Here is a 24,268-nt window from a genome sequence, read left to right on the forward strand (position 1 = left end):
GAAAAAATCAGTTTTTACCAAAAATGAAAAAAATATTCACCAAAATTAGAGAATTCAAGATATCATCATGAAATGAACAAATCTAAAAGAGGTCTACCCAAGGTACATATACACCAAGTTTCAAAGCATTTAGGCTTGTAGTTTTCAAGAAGAAGTCGAAAAAGTAAAACATTGACATGGACGACAACTGACAATCACTCATATGATAAGCTCCGCTCGACAAAGTCGACAGCGGAGCTAAAAATTAGTTTCTTCACTGTAGCAATGAACAAATTGTTCACTTTTTGTTGTCAATGCGTCAGTTTCAAGGAGATAAGAACCAGTTCAAATATACTACATGATAATAATTAGCAACAAACTTTGAGAAAAAGCACATCTCAAAAGTACATTTCATATAATGGAAACATATCACAGCTGGAGTTCTCTACCACGCCAAACAAAACACCACCAGGACATCTTCTTCCCAATGCACAATAACTGTGGTTATTTGGGTACAGGCCATGTTGGGGTAAACGCCCACCCCCAAATTCGATACAATAAAGATGTTGAGGTGATATCCTTGCAAACGCTGGCATAACAGATGATATTTTGGAATAAATAATATCAGTGATTTTAAAACAGTGTGCAAGATCTAGGGGGGGGGGTAACCTTATTAAAAAAGATAACATCAAGATGTTGCAATAATTCCTCATTAAAATCGCTGGTTTTGAAATTTTTTAGCGGCAACACCGAAACAGTTTAGCAGGCATAAGTCATCCCTATTTTTTTGTAATTTTCATGTTCAGACCCTTGGGCTGTTATTCGGATAACTACGACAATAATAACAGTAATAACAGTGTTTATTTTTGATAATCTCTTGATCTTGCAATGTCGTTATTGGAATTTCTTACAAGTAAATATTTGTATTTGCCAAGTTAAGGTGTAAATTTGCATTTCTTTCACAAGATGATCGAGAGTACTAAAAGTAATGTAATTGTGCATAGGGAAAAAGTGTTCTAGGAGTGTCTTTGTTTAACTCTGTGAAGAACTTAAGCTGTGACAAGTTGGTTTATGTTTAAGGATGTTTTGCAGAGACAATGTTTTATATCAATCTGTCAGTGCAGCAATGACAGCCTTGTATTTGTCTTGTAAAATACTTTGGGTTTCTCTGCTCAGCATACTTCTTCCATTGAGGGAAAACCCCCAGTAAATCGCTGCTTCAATAGGTTCCTCATCGACATAAGGAACCTTCTGCCTGCCCTTGAATAGGAAAAATGGCTTCCAGGCTGTTCTCCAGGAACCTTTATACCAGTGAATGGTGAACTTATCATCATCTCTGCTGTTCACTTTGCCAATTTGAGGTATTTCCTCATACTCTGGACAATAAACAGCAACCATGTCACCAACTGCAATTGAATCAAAATTCTCGACATGATCTGGCATCACTGGCATACCTCCAGTAACAGTGACCTTCAAAATAAACAGAGAAAAAGAAATGAATATTAAAGCTTTCCATAATACCAAAAGCGCCATGAGCAAAGCATGGCTGATTTCATTTTGTTTTGATTCCTTGTGTTTTTTTAATGAAAATAAGATGGCTCTCCATGATTGATTTGTATCACCAGCTTTTAGAAATACTTTGCTTTGACCTATGTTTTCAACAAACATTTCAAATATGTCATAATGCTCTCTCTACTTAAATCTGTATGTTTAAAATAAAATAATATTTTACTCACCCTAGGACAAGGATTTGTTATTCTTGCTTCAATGTCCATGACATTCTGTGCAACATCAGGGTCCTCCTGAGCTTGACTTCTCATTTCTCTTTTTTCTTGTGCAGAGTCTTTGAGTTCATATAAGATCCATGATTCTGGGATTTCACTGGGAACCTAAAAGCATGAAACAAAAATAATAATTACATCATTTTCAATCATGTAATTTTTAATAAAATTACAAGAATACGAATTTCTGTATTGTTCTGAAACTTGTAATTTCAAACAAATATTAGTCTTGGTGATAAACAAGTGAACTGACAGTCAAAATAGCCCTGCTGTCTTACCAGTGAACAAGAATGGGAAAGATGTAATTGTTGGTCAAGAGTTCAAATAGCAGTTTGCAATCAAGTTCTGTTCACAAGCATCAAACCGAAACTGCCCATTCATGGAATGTCAAAATTAAAGTTTTTACAGAAAATATTTACTAAAAATACTAAAAAAAATACTAATTTATTTCCTACATTTTGGGACAGATTCAAATGAAATTTGGTGCGAGGTTAGCAGAATGTGTCATGCTTTTCTGATTTCGGTGAGAATTCGTTAAGGTTAAAGTGCCTGTGCAATGCCCATCTCCACGTTTCCCATTTTAGATCTGTGTCCCACTGAAATGGGCTGTTATTGATTTTTTTGCCGAAAATGATTACTTGTATCCAAGTAAATTTGGGATATTTCTCGTGTTGTAGCCACGCCCACCTATTCTGCAACGGTCGACTGTTTCCGGATTTCCGGCTCTCGTCGAAAGCGCGCCACCAAATGCCAAAATGTGAGAGGAAGTCATACCCCTGAGCCGTAATAACACTGGTCATTCAGTATACTTTTAAACGATATACATTTTTCGGTTGGCGTTTTTTTTTTGTCTATTTTATTTTGTTGAGAGAGAGTTTTTAGATGTTGTGTTGTGGGCAGTTGCAGCGAAACGTATAGTCATAGTGTAAGTATTCACACGTTTCTAATCGATCCGAAGGTGCGACATCAATGGACGAAAGCCATTTAACCTCAGATTCTTTTTTTGGGGGAGTGTCGCACACGACTTGTTTACCACTTCCGTGTGACTGAGAATGTTCTAGAACCGTACTGTGTCTGGGTGGAATTTTTAGAATTTGGTTGAATAGGTAATAGGACACAGTAGAAGGCAATAGAAGGTAATGGAACATTCTAGAAATTTGTAGTAAGTTCCAGACTCATTATGTATGCTGATGTAATGGTCTATTTATAGACAGTGTGGGTATATATAGGGAAGTTGTTCAGCACTGAGATCAGATCGGAGATCTCGTTGAATTGTATTGGAGTTTAAGTATCTAGTTATTGGAGTAGTGGAGTTTTATCGCGTTATTGTACTTGATGTTTGCAGAGTATAATAATACCAGTACCAGTTGAAACCTCATCTGTTGGCTCCGTGTTCGTGTTTTATCATCGCCGCCAGGGAAGTCTTTCTGTTACTGTTGCCATTTTGGTATTTGAACCATCACACCTGTACTATACCAATTACGGTAATATTATGTTGCGTGTGACAGGGAGAAACTGTCCTCGTACATGAAAAAACAACTAGGTTTAAAGAGAAACGACGACAACATAAACCTAGCGCAACAGTTTTGAAAGTAATAGATTCCGGACCATGATCACTGAGGCAGATTTCAGAAGAGAGAGAGACGTCCGACAATCCTCATTAACGTTTTATAGAGACCATTTAGTTCCTGTTAAGTAAAAGGTAGCAATAATTTTGACAGTGACACGAAAACGAAGCGTCGGACAAACAGAAATTACACAGCCCTTACACACTGATAATTGTTTTCATTTTCAAAGACTAAAAGTTTCTGAATTGTTTGGTGATTGGTGTTGAATGTCGAATTCACACCTCTGTTTTTTTTTACCTCCATGCTTGCAGCTTGATCTGCGTAATAATTTATGAAATAAGAATCCGGGCTTGGTCAATGTGTTTCCACCAAATAAAGTTTTAATATGATATAATTATGACAATCACGCCATGGATCACACTAACTCGAATCCACTCTGAATTTATCTGTACGTGTGTCGATCTCGATTATTTTTGTTATCCAATTAAACGCCACTTTTAACGGACTTGCCGTTGTCGTGACCCGACGCGTTCACCTATTTCAACAAAATTTCAATTTATTTCCACGCGGCTGTCATTTATTTAGTAACTGTGATTTGTCGTTTTTTTAATTATTTTATAGTGATCACTATAGTCTAATGTTTAGAATGTCAAAATATGTTCTTTTTTATTTTAATTTTGAAAGTTTTACTACGATCGATGAAATACAACAGTGTAGTGACGTACTTAGTAACCTGCTAAATAATGAGATAATTCCGACGTCAAATTCTATTTTGTCCAGCGACAGTGTACAAACGTGCGCCGATGACGATCACGGTGACCAGCTACACCAGAACGGACATATTTCGCATCTAACTTACCACCGTGCAACAAAAGATGATACTATGTGTTCATTATGGTTCATTCCTCCTCGACGAACAAGTACATAAGTGAAAATTTAGTCAAAGACAAGAAAACTGCACAAGAAATTTGCCTTATTTACACGTATCGGCAATGCAAGCTGCCATGCGACTTCCCCTTCTGAGGTCACAAGGGGAATTTCTGTATGCAAATACGAAGCTAATGAGGAGCCTCGTTTTAAAATACACAAAAATAAAGTTGCCGTAGATTGAGTTCACACATTTTTTCACTTAAAAAAATAATTCATGCTTAGAAACATAAAAATTAATAATATTTATGTATCAATGGATATTTTTAGGCGTGAAAATAGCAGCCATTTCACAGGCACTTTAAGTGGTTCAATTTAATGAATTTCTAAATTTTCCACAATTCTATATCTTATTCAACGACTGCCTTTATACTGTCGTTCTCACTCTGTTCCATGAGTTCTCACCCTGTTCCATGGTGGCTCCCACTACTCAGCGAAGTTCTTGCTATGGTGAGTGAACAACTTAGTTGTTTTTTAGAACTAATAGTCCAAATGTGACCAAATTTGTTAGTAACATAATTCTCAGGTATGGACATTATATTTTTGCAATATGATGTAATTTCAAAGTTTATTTGCTTATTTAATTGGTCTGCAGTTGCATGATAGTAGTTAACTCATTTGCATATTTTTTTTAAATTTCTTCAGACTAAATAGTTCAAATGTGACTAGACTTTGTGGTAATATACTTGATATGTACTTCTGAGAGACGGACAATTAAATGTTGCATTTCAATGTAAATAACAAACTAATTTGCATATTTAATTGATTTTTAATTCTTCGATAATATTTTTTGAAATATTAGTCTGAATGTGACCAAACTTGGTAAAAATATTTCTGATGTTTACTTATCTGTGATACACTGCAATTGTAGGTTTCACCCTAATTAATGAGCTCATTTTCACACTTCTAGCTTTCTTTAAATATCTTGAAAACTATTAGCCTGAATGTGAGCAAACTTTGTAGATATATTCTTCACGCTTACTTCTCCGGGATGCAATGTGCAATTTTAATTTAATACATCACCGACTATTATAAGTTGTAAATGCTTAGTTATTTATCCATGATAGACTTGAAATCAATAACAAGATCTTAACAATTCATGGCTACCTAAAAATATAACATTACCATTTCAAGATCTTTGACATTTCCAAAGAAATTATTCCACCACTGGACAGCAGCTGGTGGCAAGCGCATTCCATATCGTCTTGGGATATCCAAGCTCAACATATTAGCATCCATCTTTTCTAGACTTGGTATTACAAATGATGGGATATCATCCCTTGCTGGAATACTCTTTAAAAAATAACATTAAAGAAAAATGACAATAAACATTTATGATAAATCAACAGCTAGGGTGGTTATTGTAATTAAAAAACCATAGACATGATATACGTTTAAAAAAAATAAAAACATGTTTCTCAACAGAATATTAATAAATTATTACAAATCCCTAAGGGTTATGTAGCATAAATGTGCTAATAACATACATGGGAAAACTAGCAGTACCTACTATGAATATACCAGTTACCGTATTTATCAGACTAAGAGCCCATGATCGGACAAACGCCCACCTCCCACTTTTGATAAAATAAAGGAGTTGAGGTCATATCCTAGCAAATGCTCAGGGGTGTTTTTTCTACACTTGTAGTAAAATACAAAAACCTATTTTTGTTCGTTGTATTAACAGTTTACTTCTTTGCAGTCTGTTGTGATTCTGATATTAACGAAATTTGAAAAATAAATGTCAATTGAGTAAAACGAGGAAACAGCCAGCAAGTCAGGTTTGTGTTTCCTTATAGAAACGACTCAAGCAAATCTTACAGTATATAGAGCCGCGAAGCAAGTGTCGCACTTGTTCGGCTTTAGCGTCGCCGACAATGAAACCAATGTTGCAATATTGTAGCAACCCATACCTGGGAGAGTGGTTTAAAGCACGTTGTTTTGGCTTAAAAATATATTCGCGAATCTATAACTGGGGCCAGCAATTTTGCAATGTCATGCCGAAGACTGCCAACTGTTTTACCATCTTTCACCACAGCTATTGCATTTCATGGAAATTATACTTCTGTCGTTGGAAAGCCCACCGCGATATCCATATAACTTGCTGAATGGTAACTTTCACCATGATTGATGAACGAACGCCAAGTCTGATAAAAAAGCGATGTTAAATTTACCTCTATGATGAAACACTAGTAGTGATGCCGGTAAAGCGAATGCTTAAAAGTCAAAGATGATTGCCAGAAGGTAAACAAAAGCATCGTGCGAGTTGTTTGCCACGACCCCATTTTCTTGTCTCTTTATTCTGATTAGACGTGAATTAAAAGTGCCAAGCTACCAGACAGCGTAATCAGTGGTTTAAATGTGCTAAGTCCAAATTGTGTGGGACGACATCGACATACTTCAAGACGAAGCTATAGGGATTTTGTTCGATCGCGACAGTGGTGCCGAGTTGGAATTTCAGGGTTTTGACTTTTACAAAGATAGCAATGAACGTACAAACAGAGATCTTAGATTTTTTTTTTCTAACAACTATGAACTTTCGTAATTTTACTGCGTAAATTATTATTGATCTTGTATGGCTGTTGATCCGGTGTTTGTCAAAACCGGAAATAATTCACACGTATGGGGCAGCGTGTTTGTCAGCGGGGATAATCTAATTCAAATGAATCTTCACTGTTCATTTTTATTATTTCTGGTTTTAATATTCACATTCTAAGCAATAAATTATTTCTTCTTACACTTCTAATGCTTCATATTGTTTTTTTGCTGAGGATATCTGGAAAAACGTCCACCCTTTCTTTTTGGCGATTTTCCATGTTCAGGACCCTGGGCTTATACCCGAATAAATACGGTAGGAATGTAATTAGTGGTGATGTGTAAACATACCTTCAGACATTTCAGCCCTGGCACTTGTTCACCATTAACATCTATTGTAGTTGGTTCCCATGGGTCAGTGCACCATAATCTATACTGCATGTATGCTTTTCCCTGCACTTTATGGAAACGGAAGTTGTGTGGCTTGGAATGCCCTTGCATTCGTCCTGACATGTGGGGCAACAACCACTCCTTTATGTTAAATAAAGGTTGCTTTGATAAACTGCGCGGCTTGATTGGTGGTGTGTACGATGCAGTCACAATGTCCTCAAGATCTATAATTATTAATAAAACAAGTCACTTTTCATGTTCTCAAACTTGAAAAAAAAAAATACCAATACTGTAATAGAGAAAATTCCCTTATGCCACAATGTCAAGACTGAAAAACAAGCCACACAATTTTAACAAATCATTATACAGTGTTTGTGTAGAGGAGCTGCAATTAATCACTATTGATAAATGTTCACTTACATGTAGCTTAATCCAAGGAGATGCAGTGGCTATTTGTGTATAAAATTACATTTACCCCCGCCCCCCCAAAAAAAAACACATACCATTCAGTGTATAAGTGTTGTTGTGTTGTAGTCTCGCTGAAATCTTCGAAAACATTTGGTCTACATTCTCGTGGGTGTGGCCAACTGGCAGGAAACTTACATATATCTAAATAAAGAAAATGAAAAAAAAAAACATGCTTATATGCTAAATGGGTACCACTCATAAATCTAATTTAGCTATATACAAATTTTAGTACACGCGCACAAATTTACACACGACATACCACCACATACGGTAATACAAGTTTTCAGACAATAAAGACTTGAGCTCCGCACTGCTGAGCTGTTGGAATACTTTTCGTTAAATCTTGTTCACATTTTACTTCAGGTTGCATTATTCTGTTTTTTTTCGAACAATATGATTTTGATGAGTCACTGAGCAACAAACTGAAAAGTGATGCCATAGCATAACCTTACCTCTTCAAAGATATCAATTTCCACCATTAACTCCATTAAAGATAATAAAAAACGATTTTTATTCTCTCTAAAACAGTTGTCTAGTTGAAGGTACAAAACCTTGGCCAAATGATTTTTTACTTCTTTCAGTACTTCAAGCAAAATGTTCATGGTTAAATTGCTGTCGTGAGGAATTTGATTTAAATCAATATGTGCAAATGGTATTCTACCACTCGCGACACCAGTGTGGACAATGGAACCTAAAATGTGAAAAAAATAATAATTTGTAACTGTTGATGCACAGCTTTTAGTCATTGTTATGCAAATTAACTAATGTCCAAGAAATTGTATAGCAATGCATGTAGAAGAACTAAAATAAGAGGCGGCACCACCAATATACCAGGACGTGTAACCTTGATAAAACCCCTCTTTGAGAACACTGTCAAGATCATACAACTGTAAGATGATCGTACTAAATTCATTTGAAGCAATAAATGTTCATTTTGCTGGTGTAGCTGGGTCAAACATGAATGCATGGTAAGATCAGGACAAGAGACATAAAGTATCTGATAGCAAGAAGTACAATATATCTGATGTCATGGACAATCATTCACTATGCAAGTAGGCTCTTACTTAAAAAAATCACATATGTATTTTAATAAAACAATCTCACCAGTAATGTGTGTTTGTAGCTTCAACAGATTTGAGCTGCTTTTGTCTTCTGTCATAAAATTGGGCAAGTTGGTTTTATTTTGATCCATGCCGTCAATGATAATTGTTAACAATTCTTCAGGTTCCTTTTCAGCTTTTTCTCTGTGATAATGGTATCTCTTTCGTTCTCTCCTTTAAAAAAAAAAGGAGTGTATAAAATCTTGATGAAATATCTGCTCATAAGGTGCAATGTGTGTTATGATACTGGTAGCGGTAGCAGCAATTAGTGAAAAACAGGAAATGACCTACACACCATGCAATAATACTTGTTAGGATTTATTTGTTGATATAATAACCTACAACAGAGTACAGCTAACTAATGAATAAAGTATATCGGTAATGTATGTGCTTTTCATGCAACAAGATATTTCACAAATCTCCACACTATCTCATCCTTGTAGCGATATTCTGACAGCATGTGCCTGCCACGTAAAATTGTCTGACACACTTTTAATATGTAGTTTCATATAGTGGGGCTTCTGCAAAGGAGATATTTATCAAAAGCCTACAAGACATAGTACCAAAAATCAAAGTATGTGTTTTAGAGTAGTGTATCACAGCTTGCCCAACATGATCTCTATACCAGATCCTTGTGAGCAATATATGAAAGTCAACTAAATGGCAATCAGTCAACTATTTTGGAATACCTTTAATTATCTGGGGGAACCTGCAGTATTGAACAGAACTCTGGGAAACAAGAAAACTTACTCTACTTGCTCCATGTGTAGTTTAAGAAGATGATTAATCCTTTCTCTTTCATGGTTAGTGGTAGCCTTTTCATACAGTTCTTTCAGCTGTGTACATGTAGCACATTTTGCAAATCCACTTTTCTGAAAGAAATAATCACAAATTATGAACAAGTAAGCCAATGGCCAAAACAGCTTTGCTGTCTTACTACTGAGCAAGAATCAGTAAAATTAGCTAAAACATATATTTTGCACTGCGACCGAACTCATTAATATTCATGGTTAATTAATATTCATATAGCTCATTAATATTCATGACCGACCAGCACTCGCGTTGGGCTGGCGAGATCCCTGCAATGGCAACTATACATCTTTCTCCATTTGCATTACTGATAATTTCACTGAAATTATGTTAAGGCAAATCAGCTGATTTGCTATTTTTTTCATTCCGAAAAGACTTACTACCAGATGCTTGAAAGGCCTTGCTAAGACAGCAACAGGTGGAATCTCTGTTAACATTAGTTGTGCATTGTGTCATTTAGATCGATAAACAACTTAGTGAGATGCTGGTAATACAGTGTCTGGGAAAGATGCATGAATCAGGGATAAACTCCCATGAGCCAAATCAGAATAAAATCAGGATTTATAGGTAATATTTTTAATAGTATTAGCTAAAATGCTAACTAAGACGGTCAAGAAATCTACGTTTCAGAAAGAATGTTTTGGATCAGATTTGTCAAATTACTAACAAATATTCCAATCAAGCTTAAACCCTTATGTAATGAAAATATAAAATAAAAAGTAAAATATATACATGTATGTCAACAGACATTAGTAAACCATAAGCAGGAACATACCTTACAAATCTTAAACTCTGACAAGTGCATTTTCCATACTCTTGAAAAATGATCATAACATATAATACCATTGTCTGAAATGCCTCTATCAAGAAATTCACTTCTCATTCTTGCATGCAAAGAAGTCTTTGAATAGCAGCAGGGTAAATGAATTTCAGAACTGTGTGGCATATAGTCCCCAATACGCTCAAATAAAAACTGCATCCAGCCAATTGCTGCAGTTGTTTTGTCCCTGAATCCAGTTCTCCCACGATTTTTGTGAGTTACTGTTATAACACCTACAATGAAAGAATGAGCAATGATCAAAGTCAATTATTAGTGGATAACTTTTTTTTAAGCAATATGTTTATCGATATGTTATTATAGAACATTTTCTGAAAAATTAATAAATCTGTTAAAATACTCAGCCGGATCCCATCTTAGAACAAACTTCATGTATCTTAAAGGGTATTAGTTGAAGATAAAGGAGTAGAAACTGTAGAAAAGAAGACCGTTTACAGTATTTCTAGATATTGCACTTGGCATATTGGAGGCAGTCATTTTAAGTACAACTATTAGGGCCAAAACACTAAAGGCAGCCATATTACGAAAATTAATAAAAAAAGTTTCTAGTCTGAAGTCAAGATATACATTTTTGTACTACTTATTTGGGTTTTGAATTTAAGTTAGTGGATTCTGATCAGAAGTATAAATTTATTTTTCACAAACTTGTTACCCTGGCAACAGAGATGGAAATAAAGGAGAATGAATAAAATACATGTATATAATATGTAAAAAAAATAGGCCAATGGCCCGTCACTCAGCGGCCCCATAATAATCCCATAATGCATTTTTTTTAAACATATAAACTGAATATTGAAAAGGGCAACTCCATGAGGCAACATACATGTACATGTATATCACCAATAACAAATTAAGACTGGTTTATGCCTTTCAGTCAAAAGAACAAGCAGCTTTTATTTAAACCAGAAGGTTTTCATTGTTTGAGGGGAATGTCGTGGGTTTGGAAGGGAGCTCAATCTCGGAACATTTTTGAGGTGAATTTTTTTGTGGGGGGAGCCAATTGCTAACAATGGTCTCACATACTGTCCCACAGATTCCATGCATTAGGCATCCTATGTATAATGTATGGAAGATTTAAAAATAATAATGAAAAAATTCATTAAAAGATAAAAAAATTGAAGATAACACTAAACAAACTAAATGAACAAACTTGAGAGATAATCACCCAGGTACCTATGTAGCAAATATGAAAGAAATCCAGCTAACAGTTTTGTGTATTTATATAATAACAAATGCTTGAATAATGTTTTCCACAAACATATTTCACTTGCATTAGAAGTTACATACCTTCAATAAACTTTTGTTTACAGCTTTTCCAGCGATCTTCAGAGACGTTATGAACTACCTGCCATGCTTTCGGACAAACGCGTTTACCTTTTAGAACAAGATTAGTTTCAACCACAACCTTTCCTTTCACTGTCCTAATATATGAATGCTCACGGATAGTGTTCAGAATAAACTGCAACTGTTTGGGTTCTGATGATAACATTTTGAAGTTGCGTTCAGATTCAACGACATCATTTTTAGAAAGACTATCTAGGCATCGGTCTTCGCAGCAATCTTGACTTAGAACTTTGAGTGGATTTTGTATAGGCTGACTTATACGTCGTCTTTTGGATTGCCTCACTGGGGTCGATGTTTTTTTTGGAATCAAATCGACATCGTCACCACTATCGAACTGTACACCGTGAATGCTCGTATCCTCTTCCTCGACTACAAAACTATCACTACTTACGGCATAAACAGAAGACGCCTTGTTATCGCCAATGAGGTTTAATGACAAATCGTCAGAACTGAAACTGTAGTCGCTATCGAACTGTGTGCTCGCATGAGATCTAGACAGCCATAGTCCGTCCGATTCGGACGTTGAATCTGCTTGAGTCGTGTTGTGGGAGTCATCTTTACAGCCCATACTGAAATATGAGGCACACATACTTTTGAATGTCCGCGAACGCAGAAGTAAAAGTACTTAGAACCTCAGGATATTTGGTATACGAGTATTTTATCTCATCAGACAAGTTTATAAAATGGCGCTCCCCGCCGACAACCAATGAGCAAACGAGATCAAACGATGTGCACAACAGGGCCATGTTCCAAGTCAGATTGGGGTGCACTGTGATATATCGACTGACTGGTCGATCATGTAAATGAAATATTACACTGCCATTACTGTTTATTAATTCAAGATATAGGTAAATCATAGAAAGTAACAATAACATATAAATTTAAAATTATCCTTCTTGTGCATCCCCGTATTTGAAATAGTTTGTTCCATATACGCGTGGTTGATGGCAGCAAATAATTTGCATTTTAAAGGTCAGACGATGTTTGCGAGTTTTTCTCCCGGATATTCTCACCATGTTAGTGTCAGAAAACAATGTAGCAAAGGTGATAAGTTGGTAGCATCATGATTAAGATTACTCTTAGCGTCAGGATTAAGATGTTTATTGGTAGCATCAGGATTAAGATTACTCGTAGCGTCAGGATTAAGATGTTGGACTCAATTCGACATATAAACGCTGCAGTTTTAGAACAGCACATATATTTCCAGCTCGGCCTCGCTACGGTAAAGTCCAATCGTCGTTTAATTCAACGAGTACTATCGTTTACATATCCAATTTACCGGGATGTCACAACAAGCTACCAGTATGGCCAAGAAGCGTGTTTGGTGGTTGACTGAGGAAGACGGGCGCATTCACGTTTATGTTGCCGAAGGGCAGGGAACTTCCAAAAAAGTTTCAAAACTTCTGAACAAGAAGACAGAAGAAGCATTCGGACACGTGAAAGAATGCAGGGCCGTTGGAGACAAATTTATAAAGGTAAATGCATATAGGTTATTACGTAATTCTAACCACATAGAGCTGTGTAGTGTATTTATTTTTAGATTTTATCGATAGAGCGAATTTTTGTCCTCATAATGAAAAATAGGCCCATTGACCAGACGCTCATCGCTTGATCGGGGAAGACTGGGGAGTGGAGCAAAGCAATAGTATTATAATACACATACCGGTCCGGTGACCATGTTGTTATTTTGTAACATGTCGTGCTAATTTTTACCAAAATTCCCGTTGAAAATACCTGACCAAAGTTTGGAGTTAAATAAAGATAACTGCCCGGGATAACTGCTGGTACCACAATCCTCCTCGAGCTCAGTAATTTGGCGTTTACAAGATCTTTTCTAGATAATACTGGGGGATTTGATGATCATGGAGCTAGAAAGAATATGATTGACTATACCGTTTTGAGTATGTAAATTAGGACCAAGATACCAAAGGCAGCCATATTTCAACAAATAGTGAAACATTTCCCAGTCATTAAACTCAAGATGTTAGTACATTGTATATTGTTTCTTTTGGCTCTAAACTGTGGATAAAGTCAGAAGTATACAGTGGCTTGTTAGGGCCATTCATTGTTTTTCGAATTTCTCACATTTTCACTTGTATTTTCCTGCTTCATTTTGAATTTCTGACAATTTCACTTTAATTTACGACTCGGTGGAAATAATTTTCTCCGCAGTGTAAATGTTTAAACCGTGGTGGAAATAATTGTCTCCATGCTGTAAATATTTAAACCGCGGTAAGAATAATTTTCTGCATAATGTCAAATTTCCGACATTTTCACTTTAATTTAAACCACGGTGGAAATATTATCACTGCGGTGAGAATAATTTCTCTGTGGTGTAAATATTCACACTGTGGTGTAAATTAAAGTGAAAATGTTGGAAAATTCAACATTATGCAGAAAATTATTCTCACCGCGGTTTAAATATTTCCACCGAGGTCTAAATTAAAGTGAAATTGTCGGAAATTTGAAATGAAGCTGAAAAAGTGGTAAAAGAAATGGAAAAAAAAAATGATTAAATTAAACATGTAATTTTGTTATGTTTTGTTTAGTTTTTTTTAATGAACATGGGAATTTGTAATTTATGTGTCAAGGTGTGAAATTGTTTTTTAGGAAAGTTTTGGAAACCTCTATACTGAATTCAATTTATATTGGACTGTGAGGTGTCACTCCCTGTCATCGTGGAAGGCTACTACAATAACTTCCATTCTACCATATTGTGAACAATTCACAAATCATTGCAGCGTTTTCACCATAGACCTCAAAAAGAGTACTGCTGACAGTGCAAATAAACATATGGTTTATTGTGAGATTATTTGGAAGATTATAACCCAGGTTAAAACAAAAGAAACTATGTAGTTGCCTGTCCCTCTCTTTAGAAAGAGTACTGCTGACAGTGCAAATAAACATGTGGTATATTGTGAAATTATTTGGAGGATTATAACCCATGTTAAAACAAAAGAAACTATGTACCAGTAGTTGCCTGTCCCTCTCTTTCTAAGGTCTATTGTTTCATGAAGTACATAAACAGTTTCAGGCCCTATTACATCATGGCTGCCTTTGCCTAATTTGCATAATAGAATTACTTTCAAAATCAGTTTCATAACAATAGGCCAACTCAGAAGTTGAATATCTAGTTAATTACGACTGCTACAGAGATACTGTTTTTTTTTTTCTATTTCTTGTGCTATACACTGTTATTATAAATTCAGCACAGTCTTCTATTTCTATTGTTTCATATTATAGCTGTATTCCAGTTCTAAATTTCAAAATAAGTGCCAACTTCAACTAGTTTAGAGAAAACTTCCATAGCCTAAACTTTGGCTTGGTACATAGACTTGAATAGTCAAAATTCTATTGTATGCATACATGTACTTGCACAAGATGAAATATGATGAGTACCCAACCCAGATCATGTAAAATAATATCCAGGAATTTGTTTCATGATCACTTTTAATGTTGTAACTCATGGCTTCTATTTTAAGCCTTTATAGAAGATGTATAAATAAGGGATGAACCATTTTTTTATTTTATGTGTAACCACAAACACCGACTTCAGGCCAAAAAGAACCTAGTAAATTAAGTTCACGAACTGTCCACCATAAAAGATTTGGATATGTTAAGAATATATTTTACTTGCAAAATATGAATGACCGATGTTCAAATCTTGTTCCAGCAACAAGTCGCACATTCGGTGTCTTTAATAATGCATGTTCTGATTGGTTGTCTAGTAAATGCGACTTGAACATGAATAACGATCTTTGTTGGGGTGCGTATGAAAAAATTATACCAACATATAACCCCAACAAAAGATCTGATTTTAATCAGATTGGGGTAGTCCATATGAATTTAAATGCATGTGGATTAGGGATGGGCCAGTATCCCTTGTGGGTGCACATTCCAGATAATTACTGATCTGTTATAAAGGGAAAGACCATTTAACACTGGTGGGGAATTTTAGCAAGGGTTTCAATAAACTTGCATATTTTCACAAGATCAAGGTTCTAATAGTTCAACTATTTTTTTATTTTTACAGTTTCTATTTCATAAAAAAGATGGTAGACCTGATGCTTATTTGCTTGAGCGAACAAAGTTTGAATATAACCGCTCTGATTTCAGTCGGCAACTAAAAGAAAATGCAAGCAATCAAGAATTTGTAAAAATGTTTAGTGACATATGCAGTTCCATGGCTATAGCTTCCTGTAGTAACACTTCAGGATCATCAAATGAACAGTTGTCACTGTCTAGTAGCAGTGATGATGGAGATTCCAGTGTTTCATGCCAGGCTGAGTCTGTGCATATAAGGTTAGTAATAATCTTGTCCTAATGCCTTATTTTATATTACAGGAGTTTATAAGATACAAATTTTGTTGTTATCAGGAAAACAAGTTTGAGTGGAAAAACTAAACATTATCATGGCTCCAAAACACATGATTAAAATGTAGAGCCCTCGTATCCTGTAATTTACAGTACCATAAAAAATGACAAAAGATGACTCACCCCACCACCCCCCACAAACAGTACTTTAATAATGTCTTTTATTAAATACTTTCCGATGTTTTACCAATTTGCATTTAATAAATGTAAATGAAAGACCCTCAGACAGTATAATTATCATTAGTGCCAGGCAGAGTTGAATAATTATGGGGTATTGGGGCACAATATTAATTTACACAATATTACTTTACTACTTAATTTTACATTTAAAATAGTTATGAATTGAATCAAAGTATATGTATGGATTTCCAGTATTCCAAGTTGTTGTAAAAAAATAAGCAAAGTACATGTATGCACAAAAGTCAGAACAATTCATGAGCCAGAAATGTTCTTACTGTCATTTGTGTTGTGTTATAAAAAAACAATCATTTCTTTTTTTCAGTCTTTTAGAAATGACAAAAAAAAAAAAAGAGCAAGAAAAGAAAATTGACAAAGTCAGTGGAAATTAGCAGCGCTTCATTGAAAAAGCAGAGAACAAACTCAAGTGACACCACTCAGGAAAAAATTGCAGATGATGTGACAGCAGCTTATTGTGGCAAGTATACTGTTCATTTTGATATTTGATTCTTTAACTGCCATATTTCATAGTTTGTTTTATAATCTTGGAATTTGGGGCTGGATATTTGTTCTTCACAAGGAGAGGATGCATTTTTGGCTTTTTTTATAATAATTCTTTTTTTTGGGGGGGGGGGGCTGACTTTATTTAACCAGGTCCAGGATCCAATGAGCCATTGGGATGGTGCTTGCTCCAGCATGTGTCTGTCTGGGGATGTTCCTACCAGAAGTGAGAGTAACGAACTTGTATTTTTGACCATATCTCAAAAACAATGTATCATAAATACATGTGTCCAAACATCCTGGAATTCTTGGATGATTTCTTATCACTAAGGAGGGTTGTCAAAGGTCAAGATGACCATAAACAAAAAGTAGTGAAATCACCTTTTTCGGCCATTTCCCCTGAACAAAAATGGGACCAGGTAAATTAGAATCCCTGGGTAATACGTCAAGGACAGGACATTTAGCAGTGGCACACTTTTTAGGTTATTATGCCCTGCAAATCTACTCTGCAGAAGTTGATTACTCTTTGAAAGGTCAACAGTCAAGGTCACCATTTTACATCTGATTACCATATGATACATGCATCTGCGATTAGGCAGTTTTTAAATCTGTACTCATTGTAATTTATATTTTGTATTCAAGGTATGTTCCAAATCGATACAGAAGTATTGCAAGTAAAACAACAGGTTCGGCAACCTGATGCTGTGTTTTTAAAAAATCTTGTAACAAATATGGTGGAGTTTGCTGATGAGGCTTATCAGCCTCTTTGTGTATTAGTTGAGGATATTGAAAGTCCTGGAGACTTTGACAAGAAAAAGGTAAACCACATTATGTAATAATTACCTATTAAACTATAATAGATTGACCATAGAAGAATTGCCTTGTTATTTTCATAGTGGAAAATGAAAATGGTACAATGCCTGGCAGAAAATACAGTGTGACACTAACCATTAAATGATTAATTATAGGTAAATGGTTACAATTATCAAGTAATTGGAGGCCAGCATTGTCTTTTGGCTACAAAGGAAATTGCAAAGACAATGAAGTACATAAGTGATGACAGGTTTAAGACCCGTAACTGTGTGGTGTATGCTGGGTTGAATAGTGAGCAGCAGCGGTGGTTGGCTGTTAAGCACAACTCAACTGGTGAATATAGGCATGCCATCACATTGAAGGACAAGGTAATTTTTCACTGTTTTAGCTCCACTGTTGGTGAAATCAACGACATAGATCTCTTCCATATTACTGAGTGTCTGTATAAGCCTGTAGTCAATTTACTGTTGGTGAAATCAATGACATAGATCTCTTCCATATTACTGAGTGTCTGTATAAGCCTGTAGTCAATTTATTACATTTTCAGCTTCTTCAACACCGCTGGACCAAATTTTTTCATTCGGTAAAATATTCAAATTTGAATTCTGGAGACGGCTTCTTCTCCAAAACCACTGGACCATTTATTCTGATTTTATTGCGATTTTTATTTTGTGGTGAAACATTATAAGACTTTTACTCGTTACTAGAAGCAATGGATTTCCCATAATACACTCACACAATTTTCATCTTCCTTGTGCAAAGAACAATGAGCTAATGTGCTACCAGTGTCTGTAACACTGTGACACTCGTATCTCAAGATCCAGACTTATTTAAATTCAAATGAATTTTGGCACACAGCTAATATATGAATACTTTTATACATGTGCTGATTAGTTGATAAGCTGCTCATGCATATTAATTATATATAAAATGTACAAAGTTTCATTCCCTGCCAATATCGTGCCACTCTCTGCGTTGTATATGCTTTGGCTAAGCCATCCATGATTTTTCTTATCTACAGGTTGAAGTTTGCAGAAGATATCGAGATGAAATCCCAGATAAAGATAAATTAAAGTGGAAGGCCTCATGTGGTCTTATCCTCACTCAGGTACAAATTTGTTATAAGACTTCTTGTGGTTTGATAAGCAGGGATTGTGTTCACCTAAAATTTGGCCTCCCTGACTTAAGTTAATAAAGAAGGTACCTGTGAAATCACATCTTTAATAAAATATCTAGGATCAATTTTCAGTTTCTAGGAGTTTTGTGAATCTGACTCATCTTGTTGAAATGCTGATACAAATCCTGGTGTGTTTGATTTGTGGTGAAATCTTCACTTCCGAATTCAAACTTCAGTTTTGCAACTTGCTCCATGATACATACTATGCTTAGCAGTATTCTGACAATATTTTTTAATTTTCAGAAAAAAGGAAACCAGCTGCTTGAGGTGGTTTGTTTTTTGGCTTCACTTGATGACTCAACATACAAGATTCTAGAAGAAATCTTCCAAATGCATGAAGAGGGAGCACTGAAAAAACAGAAACTGAAGGAGAGTAGTATCTCCAAACCGGATATACCACCATATGTGTTTCGCACACTACGATCATTGGATAGTGAAACAGTCAAATCTTTGTTGACTGATGTGAGAGACAGAAATACTACAATATCCGAATTTTACAAAGAGTCACAGGCACTTTACAAAATATCTTTGGTGCAAAAGTCATTCATCCAATTAATGGATTTGAGCTCCTGGGATGAAGTGGTCGAAAAGTACCCATCGGAGACAACAAGAGAAAATTTAGTGAGATTTTCTTCCCTTTCATTTCGCCCAACAATACCAGATGTCTTTGTTAATTATTGTCAAAGGCTGAGAATTGAAAATTCACCAGTAAACCAGGGCGAAACAAATGCAGTTTTTCATGGGAAGAACAAGACTAGATCATTTGTCGTAGAAGGAAGTTCCATGGAATTAGACCCAGAACAATTGAAAAAAATTACTGGTCATCTCACTGGTGTGGATCTTGTGATTTTAGACACCCCACAGGTAAGCCAGCCTATAGGAAAAATGTAATTCCCAATTAAATTCAGATAAAAAATTGTTTTGCATCATTTACTCGTTAACCCTTTCTTGTTTCTGCAAAACAATTTGATGAAAATAGTGTAATATTATTGTAGATAGTTAAATTGAAATGTTTATGCAGAAAGGGATGGGGTGTAAACAGGTTCATCCAGGTTTGATCTTAAATAAATAAAATGTAGTACTGGATGGTTAGGAGATTCAATGAATGAAATCTTTTACAAAAAATTGTTTGTATTATTAAATTGATGCATCACCTTTTCATTGTAATGTAATTTCCAAAATATTTGATAAATTAGTCCATTTTTTTGACAACCATTTTGTACATAGTAATTATTTGCCATTGATAATATTACTGGAATTTCCAGATTTCTGCCTTCTACCGTCACCACCATCTTGTAATGTCAACACATATTTTATTCTTTTTAAATTGCAGGATTGGCGAGGTAAAGAAATAAAATCATTCTTTGTGACAGTGAAAAATGTGAATGTGACAGCCCGTGTGTCAAATTATACCATGATTGTTATCTGCGAAGTTGATACTATACATGTGGTGAAAGAACAGCTAAAATCTGCTGGCTATGCCAAAATTGATGTAGCCTACACCTACATAGAAGATGCATCGTCAGGTGAGAAAATAGCCACTCTCCAAACGTGCAACACTGGATTTGGACAACAGTGACATAAGTTGCTGATGGGAATTTGTTTATATGAAAAAAAAATCCAAGGTTTCATGCTGGTCTTGGGGGGGGGGGGGGTAATTCTGCACTCTGCACCCCCCAAATAAAATTCACCCCCAGAATGTCATGAAATTGAGGTCCCTCCCAAACCCACAACATTTCCCCAAACACCGAAACCCGCCAGAAATCCTGATATCCTTAGAAAATTGGATAAAAAAGGTGGAAAACAATATTTTTGACTTCTTGTTAGAAACTGTTGGCTGGATTACTATCAAATTCAGTGGTCCTCTGATGTAATGTGTACATAAAAAAACTTTAAAATGTTTTTCGTATAATATTTTTTAGCTCCTGTTGTCCTATAATTGACAAAAAGGGAGCTGATGTTGTAGTGATGTCTGTATAAACGTGTCATGCCAATTGGGAATATACTATTGTAGACGTGCACGACCTGACAAGATTTTTTGTCATTCTGAATATGCTGGTTAACTATTTTTCATATTAATCAGCTGCAGTATTTCAACATACTTTATATATTTGGAGAAATCCTGGTAGGGTTTCAATGATATTCGACACACAGATGCTCTGAAGTGGTCCACACCACTGTTATTTGTTGTGACAAATCCATGCATACTACTAGTAATTTGCACATTTATAACTTTTAGAAAAAATTCATTTATTCCATGTATATTTTAAGAACCAGGGATAGTTTCATAAGAACCAATCTGAAATAATTTGTGGTGATTTTTTTTGACTGTGTTAGATACGTGGGGTGGTGCTCTCTTCACTTGGCTGATTTAATAGGATTAATGTATTTTCAATTTTCTATTTTAAATTATTATTGTTATTTTTGACTTTTCAAAAACCATTACCAATTCCCTCTATTAGAAGCACAGAGTGCTATCACATATAGTATGCATGGGCCTAGCCTGCTTTTTTAGGATTTAGTTGTTGGTATTTTTGTTTCATAAAAACTCTCACAAAATGTTTTTTCAGCTCCCTGTCAACAACTATGACAACTAGTTTAAATAATGTTTTTATGTGCTGTACTGGTCCTACTTGGTATTTGCTCATATTGCTGAATTCACCTAAAATCTATTAATCATAATCATTGCTAGGCATAGGTATAAATGTTGTGTTAATGCATGGAATTATCAATATGAATATTCTGGTTAAATGTTTCAAGAATCACATTATGGAAGCATTGTTAATTTAGTTTTCTGGTAAATGACAAACCATTATTATACTAGAATACTTTGATTAAAAATTATTGGTAACTTTTTAAATTGCTTGCAAGATTTTGTTCAGATGATAATACTCATTGGTCAGTAAACTTTGTATTTCTCCTTAGATACTGCTACATTAACAAATGCCATCCAACCTGTGGTTATAGGGTATTGGGCCAGTGATGGCAAAGTAAAAAGAAACGTATTAAACATAAAAGAAGATTCACCTATCAGCAGACACAATTTCTGGAGAACTCAAAAACCAGTTCTTGACAAGGATGGAGATGGTGTCATAGTTAATAGTCAACAAAAACATGTACAGTTTTTCAAGACCCTATTAGACAAATTTTCATACCCAAATCAGTGGGTTCTTGACGCATGTTGTGGCACTGGTGAGTAGCTTATAGATTATTCTAGTTGGGGATTTCTTCAAAAAGTTGTATAAAGAACTTAGGATAAACTATTTTTGTTTTAAGTGGCTGTCATTAAGGAAAAAAAGGAAAACGTTTGGCTTTGTTCACCCAAATTCAAATGCATGGGGATTAGCAATGGACCAGTGGTTTTTGCAGCGAGTATGCATGCTGCTATGTGTATTTCAGGATTGGGGTGATAAGTTTGGTACGTGGGTCATTACTGTCTATTGTATCACAATTTATAAGGCTTTTGTGTGAAAACACATTTAATTAAGAGATCACCCTGTATGATTTGTAGAAGAGAAGAGTCATAATCCAGAAACCTCTTAAATTCACATCTTATATGAGTAGTTAGTGGGTGAGAAGGTTTTGTGCAGTTTAGAATTGGGCTAATAAATGTCATTTTTTCCCCATCAGCAACTTATTTTAGGAGCTTTATACCGGGGTAATAAACTAAGGACTCGATCAGTATGTTTTGTAGGGGGAGAGTTAGAATATTTAAACCAATCAACTTCATTCTGATGAAGTGAAAACTTGTAGGAGAAACTGTCAGTGATTTTGGTGTACTTTCATGTTTGTCTATCAGATTAAGTTGGCTAAAACTATTCTTGGGAGGTGTCAGTTGAGTTGTTATGCATTGTTTATTGTCTTGAGTTTTTAAATGTCTTCAGTTTTTGCTTAAGATTGTGATGGAGAGGTTCAAAATAATTTTCGGGCAGCTGAGATTTCATCTTTCTCCTCCTTTCCTCTCCATGCACTTTTCTGTATGCTGATACAGCTTTTCTTTTATCACCACCTTGTAGGTACAGCCATTGTTGCTGCCATGGCTTGTGGCAGAAACTGCATTGGATTCGATACCGACAGAAGACAAGTTGAGCACTCAATTGTCAAGTGTGACTCTATCATAATTGGTGAGGATGAAGACATGGACATGGACTTGGACGACTAACAAACCATTACCACATTGTATTTTTAGCTCTGTTGTCAATGTAAATTTTTTACTTTTTCGACTTCTTCTTAAAAACTACAAGGCTGAATGTTTTGAATTCTTGTTGAAAACAGCAAGTCTGATTGCTTGAATACTGTATATATTGTTCATTTTCTGATGACATCTTCAATTCTCTAATTTTGATGAATATTTTTGTCATTTTTGATAAAAAGTGATATTTTCGACTTCTTGTTAAAAAACGCAAGTCCGATTTCTTTGATATTACGTATATAGGTACTACATGTGGACCTCTCTCAGATTAGTTCATTTCGTGATATCTTTAATTATAAGACAGGCTGCTTGTTATTTCATTGAAAGCATCGTTTTTAAATAAAACATCTAACTTTAGATTTTGTGAAGTCATGATTTTGTTTTCATATATGTTTCAGTTTAAAGTTTATGTTGGTTGCTGCCTATCCAGTCTGACAGATTGACAGTGTTGTCAGCATGTTGTGGCCACGCTGATTTGACAACACTCATATTAGTCGACAATTGTCAACTATTTTGAAGCCAGCCCCATTTGTCGACAATTGTCAGCTATCTACGTCAAAGCCGAGTTCTCAACAATTGTCGACTATATCCAAGCAGACAATTGTCAGCTATCTACGTCAAAGCCGAGTTCTCGACAATTGTCGACTATATCCAAGCAGATTTCTCGACAATTGTCGACTATATCCAAGCCGAGTTCTCGACAATTGTGGACTATATCCAAGCAGAGTTCTCGACAATTGTCGACTACGTCAAAGCAGAGTTCTCGACAATTGTGGACTATATCCAAGCAGAGTTCTCGACAATTGTCGACTACATCAAAGCCGAGTTCTCGACAATTGTCGACTACGTCAAAGCCAAGTTCTCGACAATTGTCGACTATGTCCAAGCAGATTTATCGACAATTGTCGACTATATCCAAGCAGAGTTCTCGACAATTGTCGACTACGTCAAAGCCGAGTTCTTGACAATTGTCGACTATGTCCAAGCAGAGTTCTCGACAATTGTCGACTATGTCCAAGCAGAGTTCTCGACAATTTTCGACTACGTCAAAGCCGAGTTCTCGACAATTGTCGACTACATCAAAGCCGAGTTCTCGACAATTGTCGACTATATCCAAGCAGAGTTCTCGACAATTGTCAACATTTTGTGGGCATTCTCATTTGGTGGAGACTAAATAATATTCACTAAATTGCAATATTATGACAAGCGAAAAATTTTTGGCAAGCACAGACCTATTTAATTGAAAAAATTCAGAACTGAAGACTTTTAAAATGCATAATCTGAAATTAGAACA

At 35.4% G+C, this 24,268-nt stretch overlaps 2 protein-coding genes across 2 annotated transcripts; one reads left to right on the forward strand and one right to left on the reverse strand.

Moving 5' to 3' along the window:
- Positions 1-836: 836 nt before the first annotated feature.
- On the reverse strand, positions 837-13,847 carry LOC146735457 (uncharacterized). Its single transcript, XM_085506374.1, has 10 exons — positions 11,684-13,847; positions 10,334-10,611; positions 9,499-9,620; positions 8,753-8,922; positions 8,101-8,339; positions 7,684-7,789; positions 7,142-7,404; positions 5,381-5,548; positions 1,716-1,868; positions 837-1,449 (listed from the first exon to the last, which is right to left on the reverse strand). The coding sequence occupies exons 1-10, from the start codon at positions 12,327-12,329 to the stop codon at positions 1,087-1,089; spliced, it is 2,508 nt and encodes an 835-aa protein (XP_085362500.1). The 5' UTR covers positions 12,330-13,847; the 3' UTR covers positions 837-1,086.
- A 2,788-nt stretch (positions 13,848-16,635) lies between these two features.
- Positions 16,636-23,331, forward strand: LOC146735458 (uncharacterized). The gene is made up of 8 exons (XM_085506376.1): positions 16,636-16,769; positions 17,435-17,610; positions 17,761-17,973; positions 18,627-18,713; positions 19,026-19,646; positions 20,116-20,308; positions 21,708-21,974; positions 22,799-23,331. Exons 2-8 carry the CDS (start codon positions 17,437-17,439, stop codon positions 22,942-22,944), a joined length of 1,701 nt encoding a protein of 566 aa, XP_085362502.1. The 5' UTR covers positions 16,636-16,769; positions 17,435-17,436; the 3' UTR covers positions 22,945-23,331.
- The last annotated feature ends 937 nt before the right edge of the window (positions 23,332-24,268 follow it).

The sequence above is a fragment of the Saccoglossus kowalevskii genome, chromosome 12 (assembly GCF_978046115.1).
Source record: "Saccoglossus kowalevskii chromosome 12, keSacKowa6.1, whole genome shotgun sequence".
NCBI classification, from domain to species: Eukaryota; Metazoa; Hemichordata; class Enteropneusta; family Harrimaniidae; genus Saccoglossus; species Saccoglossus kowalevskii.